The 14,682-nt window shown below is 42.0% G+C and overlaps 1 protein-coding gene across 4 annotated transcripts in view; it reads right to left on the bottom strand.

The window, feature by feature from the left end:
* The window catches only part of LOC115468841 (para-nitrobenzyl esterase-like), a 56,254-nt gene that overhangs the window by 28,570 nt on the left and 13,002 nt on the right, over positions 1-14,682 (bottom strand). The window contains exon 2 of one of the 4 annotated variants that reach the window (XM_030200881.1): positions 8,587-8,617. The exons of 2 other annotated variants lie outside the window; for them this stretch is intronic. In XM_030200881.1, the coding sequence (XP_030056741.1) occupies positions 8,587-8,592 (6 nt within the window). In that variant the 5' untranslated portion in view covers positions 8,593-8,617. Of the gene's footprint in view, positions 1-3,378; positions 3,456-8,586; positions 8,618-14,682 lie in introns of those variants that run through there. One more of the 4 variants, XM_030200878.1, reaches the window with a different exon arrangement.

Below are 14,682 nucleotides of genomic sequence, written 5' to 3'. Positions count from 1 at the left end.
TTGGTTCCTACAGGCGATCAAGACACTGTATACAGATCCCAAAGCATTAATAAGTATCAATGGAGTGAATACAGAAGTGTTTCCAGTGAGCAGAGGTACCAGACAGGGGTGCCCTCTCTCCCCATTACTTTTTATACTAACAATAGAGCCTATTATCCAGACTATCCAGAGGGGAAGAGAGGTGGAAGGGATAGAAGTGGGTGGAGAGCTGGTAAAGGTGCTGGCATTTGCGGACGACCTTCTGGTGGTAATGCAAAATCCTAGAAGCTCCATGCCGAATTTATTTTCTATAATAGAAGATTTTGGGGTGCTATCAGGTTTTACCCTTAATGTTCAGAAAACACAGGTGCTCGATATAATGGGAGAAAATAAAACATCTTGGAAAAACCAATTCCCCCTAACATGGGAGGGGGACTCTCTTAAGTATTTAGGAGTCAGAATACCAAGAGATCTTTCCAAGCTGTATGAAGTTAATGTAACAAAATTAATGACAGACACAAGAGCAGCACTACACACCTGGTCTACATATCCAATATCATTATTAGGCCGGATAGCGCTATTTAATATGATCATTATACCTAGATGGTTATATACTTTTCAGGTCTTACCATTATATTTAAAAAGCAAAGATGAAAAAAAGTTGAATCGAATTACACAAGCTTTTTTATGGAAGGGCAAAAAACCAAGAGCCCCTATAGCTATACTACAGACTCCGGCAGAATACGGGGGTCTGGGTTTAATTAGTTTGAGGCACATAACGGTAGCAGGAGGGATGAGACATATTACAGATTGGTACAGAGACATGCAGCACTACACAGCAACAACGATGGAGTTAAAACTGATGGGGGACACTCATTTTAGTCATATGTTACATTCAGGAACAGGAGTTCACCCAGAGGTTCTTGAAATGACAGGAATTATGCCCACCGCGCGAGCAGTGTGGCGCTGGGTGTGCAGGTTGCATCAGTTTAAACACACAGTCACACCTTTTCTGGCGCTTTGTGGGAACCCTTCATTTCCACCAGGAAACCTGTATCCTAGATTTGTAGTGTGGAAAACTAAAGGGATCACTTATCTGTATCATGTACTGACTGTAGAAGGGAAGCTTAAACCATTTCCAGAATTGCAGAAGGAATTCTCCTTGCCGGACACAGACATATTTCATTATTACCAACTGCGGCACTATGTGAAAAGTTTGGAATGGGAGAATTTAACGGAGGACGTCCAAGAAGAGTTAGCAGATGCCTTTTCACTCTCTGCACAACAGAAGGTGCCACTATCCTTCCACCACAGGCACATCAGAGATACAGCATCAGAAATACAATATAATGTTATAGCCCAAGCATGGAATATGGACTTGGGTCTAACACTGCCTGAAGAAATATACAGAACGCACATTTTAAGCATGAGAAGGTCAATGTGGGCCCAGTCGCACTGGGAATTACAATATAAAGTGGTACTGCGCTGGTATATCCCGCCCAGAAGAGCTTTCCATATGGGAATATCGCCAGATGGCGCCTGCCCTAAGTGCGGGGGGGAAGGTGCAACTTTAGGACACATGTTTTGGACATGCCCACATATCCAACGTTTTTGGACACAAGTTACACAACAAGTGAGCAGATGGTGGGCGACAAGTTGGAAACTGGACGCCGAACTGTTGTTTGGCCGACCGGCTTTGGGAAAACCAACACCAAAAGGTTTGAGAGACTTTGCTGTGCGGACTACTGTTATGGCAAAAAAGGTTATCCTCATAAAGTGGCTATCTGCAGAGGAACCAAATGTCCAACAATGGCGAACACAAATGATCACACTATTGCGCCTGGAGAGAGTTGGAGTGGGAGATATATCATCATCAGCAGGACAGAAATTTAAAACACGGTGGGCTCCGTTTTGGATGACTTTGTCCCCGGCGGCAAGAAGCCGCCTGTTGAACATTTGAACATTTATAGATATTAACAGTGACAATCAGGCCTGTGGCAACCTTGAACTGGAAATAATGGGGAGAGGGGAGGGGAGGGAGAGGAGGGGGGAGGGAGGGGGGGACAAGGGAGGGGAGGGGGGGAAAAAGGGGGAAAAAGAATAAGATGTTCCAGTTGTGGGAGTTCTGTTTATGTATAACACAGTGATAACTTAATGGAAGATAAAACGGAAATGTTATGATTGTTTGGAAAGTTGAACATCAATAAAAATGATTGAACTATAAAGAAAAATAATTCTTATGATAACTGGTGGAAAATCAGTAATGATGGACAAGATCTATACTATTCAAGACTAATATGGGACAATCGATAAGATATGAGATAGAGCACGTCAAGATAATGATAAAAGAAGGCCCAGTTTATGTATGATGATCTAATATGTGTAATAATATAAGATGTTTTGAAGATTTATTGTATTGTATTAAATTGATGTGAATGAATGAAAGATTGAGTGTGCATGTGATCCGTTTTATTGGACTTGTTATAAAAAAAGTTTTTTGAGATAATAAAGTTTGTATTAGATTTGATTTAAAAAAAAAAAAAAAAAAAAAAAAAAAAGTCATCCCACTTCATCAGCGGATGTCTCAGCGTGCACCCTTACCTCATAGCATTTTGCCTTCAGACTTCTTCATGCTTACTGTCTGAAGGTAAAATGCTATGAGGTAAGGGTGCACGCTGAGAAATCCCCTGATGAAGTGGTGGTGAAATGGGTCCCCGTTGGGATTTCAGCACTGAGATAAGTGCCCTTTTGTCCGAAAAAATTCAAAGAGAAGATCTGAGAAAAGGACTGTTAGTATTCTGCATTTGATGCAATATTAAGCTTATAAAAGTAAAAAAAAAAGTTAAAATGTGAATAATATTAAAAGATATAGTAGCAGGAGTTTTTTTAAAAGCTGATAATAGATATCTGCTGGAAGGAAAGAGGAGGCCTAAAAAATTTCCTCCAGTGCCATTGTGTGTTCCCAGCGTAAACTGAGGCTTTTTCCTCCCCAAATTTAACAATTTCATGGGGCATGGTAAAGAGTTGCGGAGTTAACAGCTCCTTTTTGATACAAGATTTATACAAATCCACTGTTTTTTTGAGTGAGTACTGAGTTGACTGTGTGGAATATACTCTTCAACTGTGAATACATATTTCACTTTGGTAATGGTACCGCTGTGCAAGGGATAAAGGCGCAGTTATTTATGTACCCGTCTCATTGGATCAACTAGATTTGGTTTCTGTTAAACTAGAAGGAAACATTGGGTTGTGCTTGTATTATCTTTCATCTGAACGTGCCTTTTTTTGTCATGTGCTGTAGCTCTTTCCTGACAGAATCCTCCTTCCTTGCAAAATTTCATCAAGTACCCGTACTTCTGATGGGTATTAATAAATTGTAAATGGTAAATTATGCATTACCTTTTGCAGCAGACTTGAATACCTGACCAGGTACAATTCAAAGTGGGCATTGAGTTCCTGCATTCACCATGTGTGTCTCCTTTCTGTACTGAATTTTGGATAACTGTGACTCTATCCCCCTAAGGGTAAAGGATCATGGTTTCTGTTAAACTAGAAGGAAACACTGGGTTGTGCTTGTATTATCTTTCATCTGAACATGTCCTTTTCTTGTCACTTGTGCTGCAGCTCTTTCCTCCTTCCTTGCAAAATTTCATCAAATACCCATACTTCTGATGGGTATTAATAAATTGTAAATGGTAAATTATGCATTACTTTTTGCAGCAGACTTGAACACCTGACTAGGTGCAATTCAAAGTGAATGTTAAGGACACTGAGTTCCTGCATTCACCATTTTGTCTCTCCATTCTGTACTGACTATTGGATAACTGTGACACTATCACCCTAAGGGTAAAGGGTCTTGGATTTGATATACTGCCTTTCTGTGGGTACAGTCGAAGTGGTTTACATATACTATATGCAGGTAATTCTTTTTTCTGCCCCTGGTGGGCTCACAATCTAATGGGGTCTTTTACAAAGACGCGATAGCGTTTTCAGCGCACGCTAATGATTAGCATTCGTTAAACACTAGAAACACCCATAGGAATATATGGGTGTCTGTAGTGTTTTTTAGTGCATGCTTATTTTTAGCATGCACTAAAAACGCTAGCATGCCTTTGTAAAAGGAGCTCTAAATTTGTACCTGGGGCAATGGAGGGTTAAGCGACTTGCCTAGGGTCACAAGGAGTTGTAGTGGGAATTGAACCCAGTTCCCCAGCCCATTGCAGTACCCATTAGGCTACTCCTCCACTCCCTAATTCCATAGACTGGACCACATGTTAGGCATCAATTCAGAGCCTAACTTTGGGTGTCCCTTTTACTAAGCCACGATAGGCTCTACTAACGTGCAGTGCGCACCCAAATAAGACTACCGCCAGGCCAGCGCACCCCCCTGGTGGTAATTTCAGATTTGGCATGCACCCATAGCGCCTGGATGAATTACTTAACTATTTCCTCCCACGCTGGCGTTAATCAGCAGTTGGCAATGCGTGGGCCCTTAACTGCTAGATCAATGGGTGGCGTTAAGGGTTCAGGCCGGTTTTAGACACGTGCTAGTTTCAGTTTTACCACATGCCCTTTTCCCATCATATTAAAGAAAACCCCTTTTTTGCAGATACAGTAAAAACTGGCCCAGCGCGTAGCTAATACACGTGCCTACACTGCCACAGGCCACTTTTTACCACAGCTTAGTAAAAGGGTCCCTTTCAGAGCTAAAATGGAAGTTAAGTACCAAAATGGTGGTGGTGGTGGTGGGGGGGGGGGGGGGGGGGGGGATAAACTGCAGTTAGGCAGCTAAGTGCACTTACATGATATTCTATAAGGTAACACCTAAGTGCCATACAGGCTCTTACCAAATTACGGAACACAGTGGCCTCAGCGCATCTTTACGTAGATCATTCCCACACGCTAAGGCCATTTTTACCACACGGATAAACTGGCAGCATTTTCTATTTTCTCTATTAATGGCCACGTGCTAATTTTCCCATTAGCATGTGAGCGCCTACCGTAGGCAGTAAGGGCTCACAAGATAACCACATAATAATTGGTTAGCACGCGGCAAAGTAGCTGTGCTAACTGATTAGCACAGAACATGCCAACTCCCCACACCCAGAGCTAAAAAATAAATTCTATTTTTAACGCATGGGTAGTGCATGCACATCCAAAAATTACCATGGGACGCCTGAGCGCACTCCGCAGTAAGCCCTTTTTGGCTGCCGTATGCACACAATGCTTACATCAGCTTAGTAAAAGGACTACTTAGAGCGTATTTGCAAGGGGGAGGTGCACGTGGGTGGGACATGGGCGAAGTCACTCTTACAGGTGAAACTTATAGAACATTCAAGAAAGCACAAAGGCAGACGGTCTGCAAGCTCCAAGATGGAAAAAGTACAGAGCAGATCGTAAAGAACGTAATTTATTAAACAATTAAAAATATAATAAAAAATAATAATAATATAAATACATATGAAAAGTAAGCCCCTTTTGACACAGGCCGTGTTTCGCCCAGCAAGGGCTGCTTCAGGGGCTACAAGAAATCATAACATAGATATAATTATTATAATTACTCTTCTAAAATCATAATACGGTCACATGTATATTAAAAAAATTAAATATATATATATATTCCATAAATACACATGGAAAGAAACATATATCAAGATTCACTATAGATATGTATATGTCCATAACACCAAAACCCACAAACAAAACATCTAAATATATATGTGTATATAGTCAGACAAGTATAATAAAACTTAAATATACATGTATATACTAACAAAATCATATTAAAAAATCATCATCACATCCATATGAACTACACATATATATATATATTTTATAAAAAACATATATAATAAAACAAACTACATATATATATATATATTTATTCTTAAAAAGTAGCATGAGAGACTTACAAGAAAATAACATGGAAGACTTATATAGTATACACCCACCTACACAAAAATCCTTTCAAGTTGGAAAAATGATAAGCAATTTGCAATAATGCACTGTAAAGAAAAAAAGGGGGAAAAGGAAAATTATTAAACAAAGAGTAAATCAAAAATCAAAAATACAAATAAACTGGTGAAGAGCATATCCTAAAACGGAAACTCACATATGCTAGCAATCCCAGTATGAAAAAACAGCTCTTCGAGAGGGCCAAATCAACATAACCTAAAAAAATAATGAAAAAATATATATATATGATAATATAAATATTAATTCATATACAGATCAATAATATTATCAACATCATTCTTGTAAGGGGCTCAAATGTGATTTCAAAAGATGCTTACTGGCGTGCGATTAAAAATCATATATCTAGTTGCAAAAAGAGTAAAGAGATCATCATTTTATACTGCACAACTCCGATATACGGGTATTACTGCTGCTAATAGTATCGCTAAACAATCGCCATCGGGAAAATTATATCAGCTAAACTTCTTTCATACCATCTATCTAGTTTCTCCGTCGGAAAAATATATATATATATATAGATAGGCTAGGCTTCTATCGGGCGTCTCTGAGGAAGGTAAAAATCTGCAAAATAATATATATATATATATCTCTCAAACATCCGGGGTGAGTTACATATCTTATATCAATGGTGATGCAAAAAACGGCAAACGTCGAAAAAACTCTAATAAGAAATACTTACATCTAATCTATCTGGCGTCTCTTGCCTCTGAAGAAAGCCGAAACACGCGCGAACAAAATACACAGGAAGTTAAATACTATCGAGCGTCTCTGAGGAAGGTTAAAATACGCAAAACAATATATATATCTCTCAAACATCCGGGGTGAGTTACATATCTTATATCAATGGTGATGCAACAAACCGGCAAACGTCGAAAAACCCTAATAAGAAATACTTACATCCAATCTATCTGGCGTCTCTTGCCTCTGAAGAAAGCCGAAAAACGCGCGAAAAAAACAGGAAGTTAAATACAGGATCTCCGGGTTAAAGTTCATGGTGTGGTATCACAACCAACGGGGGAAACAACGTGAAAAGAAATGTCATAACTAAACCGAGGGGGTCCAGAGGACAAAAGTATGCACAGCGATACTTAGTTAAAAAGAAAGTATGCTCTGCGATACTTAGTTAAAAAGAACAATAATATATATCGTCTATCTTACGTGACATCCAAATATACAAACTGAAGTATAAATAACAGCGCAAAACGTTAAGAGATAATACCATATAATGCAACAATAAAAAATGAAAATAAAAATAAAAAGTCAGAGGATATCTCAGTAGTACTTAAAAATAATGTTAAAAGAATTTCTGTGTGGTGGATGTTAAACATATCTATATCAGATCAAATATATCTAATGGTAAAAACGTCTAATATGTATTTATATTATTATTATTTTTTATTATATTTTTAATTGTTTAATAAATTACGTTCTTTACGATCTGCTCTGTACTTTTTCCAACTTATAGAACATTGTCAGTATCAGCATTTAGGCACCGACATTTACACCTGCCTTCTACATAAATGGTGGTGCAGAAATGCCATTAGAGAATACTATTTTAGTGTCCTTTAGAGAACTATCCCCTATGAGCGCAGAGCATAAAACAATAGAGCGGGAAATGGAAGAATGCGCAACAAACACTGAGACTTCGTATTTTTAAGTCCCAGCATTTATTGAATGTTCTTCCGTTTCCTGCTCTGTTTTTTATTCTTTTTGTGTTCAGCCAACATGTGGTCCCTATATGTTCAGCTGTTCACACTTGTGGTGTCCTCATTTCTGTGTGCTGCCAGTTCTTTCTTTGGTCACAATAATCTAACAAGTCACACCACTGTAACTCACTGTCACACAGCGACTGCACTAAGAACGGGCGGGTGCAGCAGAACATCTTTTTAGTGGGAGGGGTCAAATAACCCCAGCTCTGGCCCTATCCCTAAGCTCTCTAGTTGCTGATGCTGTATTGGGCAAAATATTGCTAGGACTATGACCTGAAAGACCCATTCCTCCCTGCAGAATGCTGAGCCTTGAGAGTCCCCTATATGTTGGAACAGCTCCCACTCAGTGTCTCACTTCCCAAGTATTACAGTAAAACCAAAAGCTGCATCCCTGGAAGGTAACAACTAGAAGGAAGAGAAGAAACCCAGCAGTATAAAGAATCCCCATCACCCTGTCACTCCTTCTCTTTACAGTCTCTCTTTCCCTCACATTCGGTTACAGCCCCCAGGAGGCCCCCTTCACCTGAACATTCAGTGACGACACTCCTAAGAGATCCCCCCACCCTAGCATTCAGTGATGAGTCTAGAAGATATCCTTGATCTGACCCTCAGTGGTACATCCAGGGACCTCCCTCAACCTGACAGATAATGACATCTCCAGGGGATTCCAGTCATTCAATGACACATTTAGGAGACCCCCCCCCCCCCTGACAGTGACATCTCTAGTGGATTCCTGTCCTACAGGGGCACATTGAGAAGATCCCACCCCCTGAGATCCTTCCCCACCCTGACAGTGGCATCTCCAAGGGATTCCTGTCATTTAATGGCACATTTAGGAGATCTCCCTCATCTTGGCCATCACTGACATGGTTAAATCTGTATTACTGAATGAAGCAAACAGCAATCATTTCACGTTTCCTACCTTCATTGCAGGGGTGACTGCAGCTTTCTTCCTGAAAGGATGTAAAATGGAGGCAAATTAACCACCAGCACCACGTCTGAACAGAAAGTGGAGAACCAAGTACTTGGGAGAGCGAGGCTTTTATTGAAAAGCTTTCACACCATCAAGCTACAACCTTATATAGAACTTCTCTACTGTATTCAGAGTATGAAACCTTGGCAGGTGTGATAAGGAAATAGAATGTTCTCATCACCTTTGTCCCCTTCAGCTGATAAAAAGTGGGCAGAACTCACTGTTCCAAAAGACAGAGTGTGCATTAAGGGTGTTTTCAGGAGAGCCTGAGTAAATAGGGTAAATGAGGACAATGAGGAGTGAGAGGCAGTGGCATAGCCACAAGTCAATTTTTGGGTGGGCCAACAGGTTGGATGGGTGGGCACTAGACAGTGGTGTGCTGGTAAATGTTTAACAACAGGCTCTCTCCCCGGTCCACCTCTGCACCCCCCCCCCCAGACGCTGCCTACCGCCACCACGATCGCAGGTCTACCTCCCTCCGTCTCAGCACTCATCAGCAGCAGCGCCAGTAGCAAATCATACATGCTGCCTTCTTCTAACCTGGAAGCGTCTTCTCTGCCGCGTTCCGCCCCCATTATCAGAACTTCCTGTTTCTGCTGGGGCTGGACATGGCAGAGAAGACGCTTCCGGGTTAGAAGGCAGCGTGTATGATTCGCTACCGGCGCTGCTGCTGATGAGTGCTGAGACGGAGGGAGGTAGATCCTGCGATCATGGCGGCGGTAGGCAGCGTCTGGGAGAGGGAGGCAGATGCAGGAATGGAGCTCAGCCTGCTCCCTCCGCTCCGCTGCCTCCACTGCTGGGTGGGCCTGAACCCAAACTGAGTGGGCCTAGGCCCACCCGTGGCTACGCCCCTGGTGAGAGGGTACTAATCCAGCATTAGGACTGTTGGGGTCCAGAACAGAAATTAAGAACATAAGAATAGCCAAACTGGGTCAGACAAATGGTCCATCTAGCCAGGTATCCTGCTTCCAACAGTGGCTAATCTAGGTCATAAATATGTTAACCGCTGTTACCACATCCTTTGGCAATGAGTTCCAGAGCTTAACTATTCTTTGAATGCAAAAATAGTTCCTCCTATTTGTTTTAAAAATATTTCCATGTAATTTCATTGAGTGTCCCTTGGTCTTTATACTTTTTAAAAGAGAGAAAAAATCGATTAACGTTTACTCGCTCTACACCACATATCTCCCCTCAGCTGTCTCTTTTCCTGAAGAGCCCTAACTTCTTTAGTTTTTCATCATATGGGAGGAGTTCCATCCCCTTTATCATTTTGGTCGATCTTTCTTGAACCTTTTCTAATTCTGCTATATATTTTTTGAGATATGGTGACCAGCATTGAACGCAATACTTGAGGTGAGGTCGCACCATGGAGCGATACAGAGGCATTATAATATTCTTGGTCTTATTTTGCATCCCTTTCCTAATAATTCCTAGCATCCTGTTGGCTTTTTTGGCCACAGCCACACGCTGGGCAGAAGATTCCAGCATATTGTCTACAATGACACCTAGGCTTTTTCTTAAGTGCTGACTCCTAAGGTGGACCCTAACATCAGGTAACTATGATTTGGGCTTTTCTTCTTGATGTGCATGACTTTGCATTTATCCACATTAAATGTTATGTAATTTGGGCACCCAGGTTCATCTTCCTTTCCTGTACCCCCTCCCCAGTCAGGAGAAGAAAAATGGCCTTAATACCTGAACTTACGCAGCTGACAGATCCTGTGAGACTATGGGGTGCCATGTGGTTCAAATCACAAGACTAAGTCTGACCAGCAGCAGAGGTGATGTGGTATTTATTTATGTATTTAAAATACATATATACTGCCTACATGTTTAATAAACAATTGAAGAGGTTCACAATAAAATATAAACACAGCTCTTCACCTCACAACTCCCCCTCCCCCTCCACTCCCACAGCAGCACAAAACATAACCTAGGGGCGCTTCTACAAAGGCACGGTAGGCTCTATGCAAATGCAGCACGTGCCAAAATGAGACTACCTCCAGGCTAGTACGCCCCCCTGGCGGTAATTTTGGATTTGGCATGCATCCATTGTTCTGTCCTTTGACAGCCTTGCCTGGTTGGGATAGATTCCTGTAATGTGTTTAATGTAGTCACTGTAATGTTAAATAAGCAAGGCATTATGTGAAATGAAGTTCACAGGTAGTGCAGACACACTTGTTTAGAAAACTGTTATTAGTGGTGTGCTGTTGCCTAGGCCTTTTTGCTTAGCCTAACTTGGCTCTGTCCTCATTGGTCCTTTTGGCCTCTTGTTCTGTGGGCTTGTGGGAGCCCCCCTCTCCTGTCCAGGTTCTCTCACTGACTGACTTGATGGCTGTCTCCATCTTATTTTCTGTCAGCACTTGTCCTCATAGACTCCCTGGAGAGAACTCGGTTTTTACCTCATAAATATCTCATAAGTATTTTCATATATATCTTGCCAATGAGATATTGCATGTTCAATCTCCCATCTATGAGCTGCTCTGCCTGTGAACTGCCTTTTTTCTCAGGTCTGATTCCATCTATTGAGGCAGCTTTCAGAACACGAAGGCTCTGTGCTAAGAAGCACCTCTTCTGATTTGTGAGTAAACTGTTGTTATTCATTAAAGGGTATTTCAGAAATATAAAGAGACTTCAGGGTGTATTGATGTGCTGAGGTTATACATCAAGATACTAAGATCTTACAGTGACAGATCTTGGGAGGCTTGAACATCCATACCACCAGGACAAATTATTTTATTTCCTACTACACGTGGTGTTTCTGGCATTAATCGGCAGTTGGCACGTGCAGACTGGTCGCTGCACCTATAGTGTGTGAGCCCTTACTGCTATATCAATGAGTGGCATTAAGGGCTCAGGCCGTAAATAGGCACGCACTGCTTTCAATTTTACCACACAGGCCTTTTTCTTGGCCCATTGGAAAAAAAAAGCCCTTTTTCCCAGATGTGGTAAAAACTGGCCCAGTGCGCACCAATAACATGCACCCACACTAACGCAGGCCACTTTTGCCACGGCTTAGTAAAAGGACCCCCTAGTCTCCAAACAGCAGCAAAACCCTAAAACAGTACCTTCACCCCACAGCTAGAAAAGGCCATGTCATCAGTGCCTTCCAAAACTGACCATAGGTTTTTGTTCAAAAGCATCGGGGTAGCGACTGAGAGAGCCCATATCCTAAAGCAAACCTTCCAGATATCGACATCAGAAACTACCTCCAAAAGAGCCCCTGTTCAAAGAAAGTGATGTGACACAAACAGGACCAATTGGTGAGCCAAATAACTCAATCCCTCACCATAAGTACATAAGTACATAAGTAGTGCCATACTGGGAAAGACCAAAGGTCCATCTAGCCCAGCATCCTGTCACCGACAGTGGCCAATCCAGGTCAAGGGCACCTGGCACGCTCCCCAAACGTAAAAACATTCCAGACAAGTTATACCTAAAAATGCGGAATTTTTCCAAGTCCATTTAATAGCGGTCTATGGACTTGTCCTTTAGGAATCTATCTAACCCCTTTTTAAACTCCGTCAAGCTAACCGCCCGTACCACGTTCTCCGGCAACGAATTCCAGAGTCTAATTACACGTTGGGTGAAGAAAAATTTTCTACGATTCGTTTTAAATTTACCACACTGTAGCTTCAACTCATGCCCTCTAGTCCTAGTATTTTTGGATAGCGTGAACAGTCGCTTCACATCCACCCGATCCATTCCACTCATTATTTTATACACTTCTATCATATCTCCCCTCAGCCGTCTCTTCTCCAAGCTGAAAAGCCCTAGCCTTCTCAGCCTCTCTTCATAGGAAAGTCGTCCCATCCCCACTATCATTTTCGTCGCCCTTCGCTGTACCTTTTCCAATTCTACTATATCTTTTTTGAGATACGGAGACCAGTACTGAACACAATACTCCAGGTGCGGTCGCACCATGGAGCGATACAACGGCATTATAACATCCGCACACCTGGACTCCATACCCTTCCTAATAACACCCAACATTCTATTCGCTTTCCTAGCCGCAGCAGCACACTGAGCAGAAGGTTTCAGCGTATCATCGACGACGACACCCAGATCCCTTTCTTGATCCGTAACTCCTAACGCGGAACCTTGCAAGACGTAGCTATAATTCGGGTTCCTCTTACCCACATGCATCACTTTGCACTTGTCAACATTGAACTTCATCTGCCACTTGCACGCCCATTCTCCCAGTCTCGCAAGGTCCTCCTGTAATCGTTCACATTCCTCCTGCGACTTGACGACCCTGAATAATTTTGTGTCATCGGCGAATTTAATTACCTCACTAGTTATTCCCATCTCTAGGTCATTTATAAATACATTAAAAAGCAACGGACCCAGCACAGACCCCTGCGGGACCCCACTAACTACCCTCCTCCACTGAGAATACTGGCCACGCAATCCTACTCTCTGCTTCCTATCTTTCAACCAGTTCTTAATCCATAATAATACCCTACCTCCGATTCCATGACTCTGCAATTTCTTCAGGAGTCTTTCGTGCGGCACTTTGTCAAACGCCTTCTGAAAATCCAGATATACAATATCAACCGGCTCCCCATTGTCCACATGTTTGCTTACCCCCTCAAAAAAATGCATTAGATTGGTGAGGCAAGACTTCCCTTCACTAAATCCGTGCTGACTTTGTCTCATCAGTCCATGTTTTTGTATATGCTCTGCAATTTTATTCTTAATAATAGCCTCCACCATCTTGCCCGGCACCGACGTCAGACTCACCGGTCTATAATTTCCCGGATCTCCTCTGGAACCCTTCTTAAAAATCGGAGTAACATTGGCTACCCTCCAGTCTTCCGGTACTACACTCGATTTTAGGGACAGATTGCATATTTCTAACAGTAGCTCCGCAAGTTCATTTTTTAGTTCTATTAATACTCTGGGATGAATACCATCAGGTCCCGGTGATTTACTACTCTTCAGCTTGCTGAACTGACCCATTACATCCTCCAAGGTTACAGAGAATTTGTTTAGTTTCTCCGACTCCCCCGCTTCAAATATTCTTTCCGGCACCGGTGTCCCCCCCAAATCCTCCTCGGTGAAGACCGAAGCAAAGAATTCATTTAATTTCTCCGCTACGGCTTTGTCCTCCTTGATCGCCCCTTTAACACCATTTTCGTCCAGCGGCCCAAAATACCAAACAGACAAAATACCAAACTAAGGGTCTCTTAACAAACCACACTAGCAATTCGCTTTGTTGGCATTGCCGCACCAGGAATCATGAGTGCGGTGTAGTACAAGGGGCCCTAAGTCATCTGGAAGCCAGTGTAACAGTACTCCCAGAAGTAGTATGGGATTGGTAGCATAGAATTTTGCTACTATTTGGGTTTCTGCCAGGTACTTGTGACCTAGATTGGGCACTGTTGGAATCAGGAATGATTTAGAGGAAGAAGAGCAGCCCTGAATTTAAAGAGCTTGAGGTCGCCTATGAAAAAGCAGCAATGCAAATATTCCAACATACTTACAACATCACCTCAGCTTCTACTGGGAGGTACAGAGTGGGGAAAAAAATCTGCAGAGCTAATGTTATGAGTATAGCTTGTGTGTAGAAACACCACAGCATGTGGAAATTTCCCAACATTTTTAATCATCAAAGCAATACACAGAACAGACAGAGCCCTTCCAAATACAGAACAAGTGACTAAAACACCAGGGAAAGAGAAATGCATTTCCTCTTGTAGAAAAGAGATGTGGATTTCCCAAAGCTGGGACAAAGAATAAAACGCTTTTCAGAAAAAGATTTGAGATTTTATGCTGAAATCTTCTGCCCAGTGTGTGGTGGCAGCCAAAAAAGCAAACAGGATGCTAGGAATTATTAGGAAAGGGATGGTAAATAAGACCAAGAAAACTAGACAACAGAGGGAGAAGGTAAATGGAATTCAGTCAGAAGAAAGAATGGTGAGTAGTGCAGTGCTTCAGGGATTTCTTCTGGGACCAATACTACTCCATGTATTTGTAGGCAATGTTGCCAAATGGTTAGAAGGAAAAGTTTGCCGTTTTGTAATGACATGAAGATTTGCAACA

Source organism: Microcaecilia unicolor, chromosome 4 (assembly GCF_901765095.1).
Source record: "Microcaecilia unicolor chromosome 4, aMicUni1.1, whole genome shotgun sequence".
Classification (NCBI taxonomy): domain Eukaryota; kingdom Metazoa; phylum Chordata; class Amphibia; order Gymnophiona; family Siphonopidae; genus Microcaecilia; species Microcaecilia unicolor.
The sequence above is the reverse complement of the archived record's forward strand: the minus strand, read 5'-3'. Positions and strand labels throughout refer to the sequence as shown.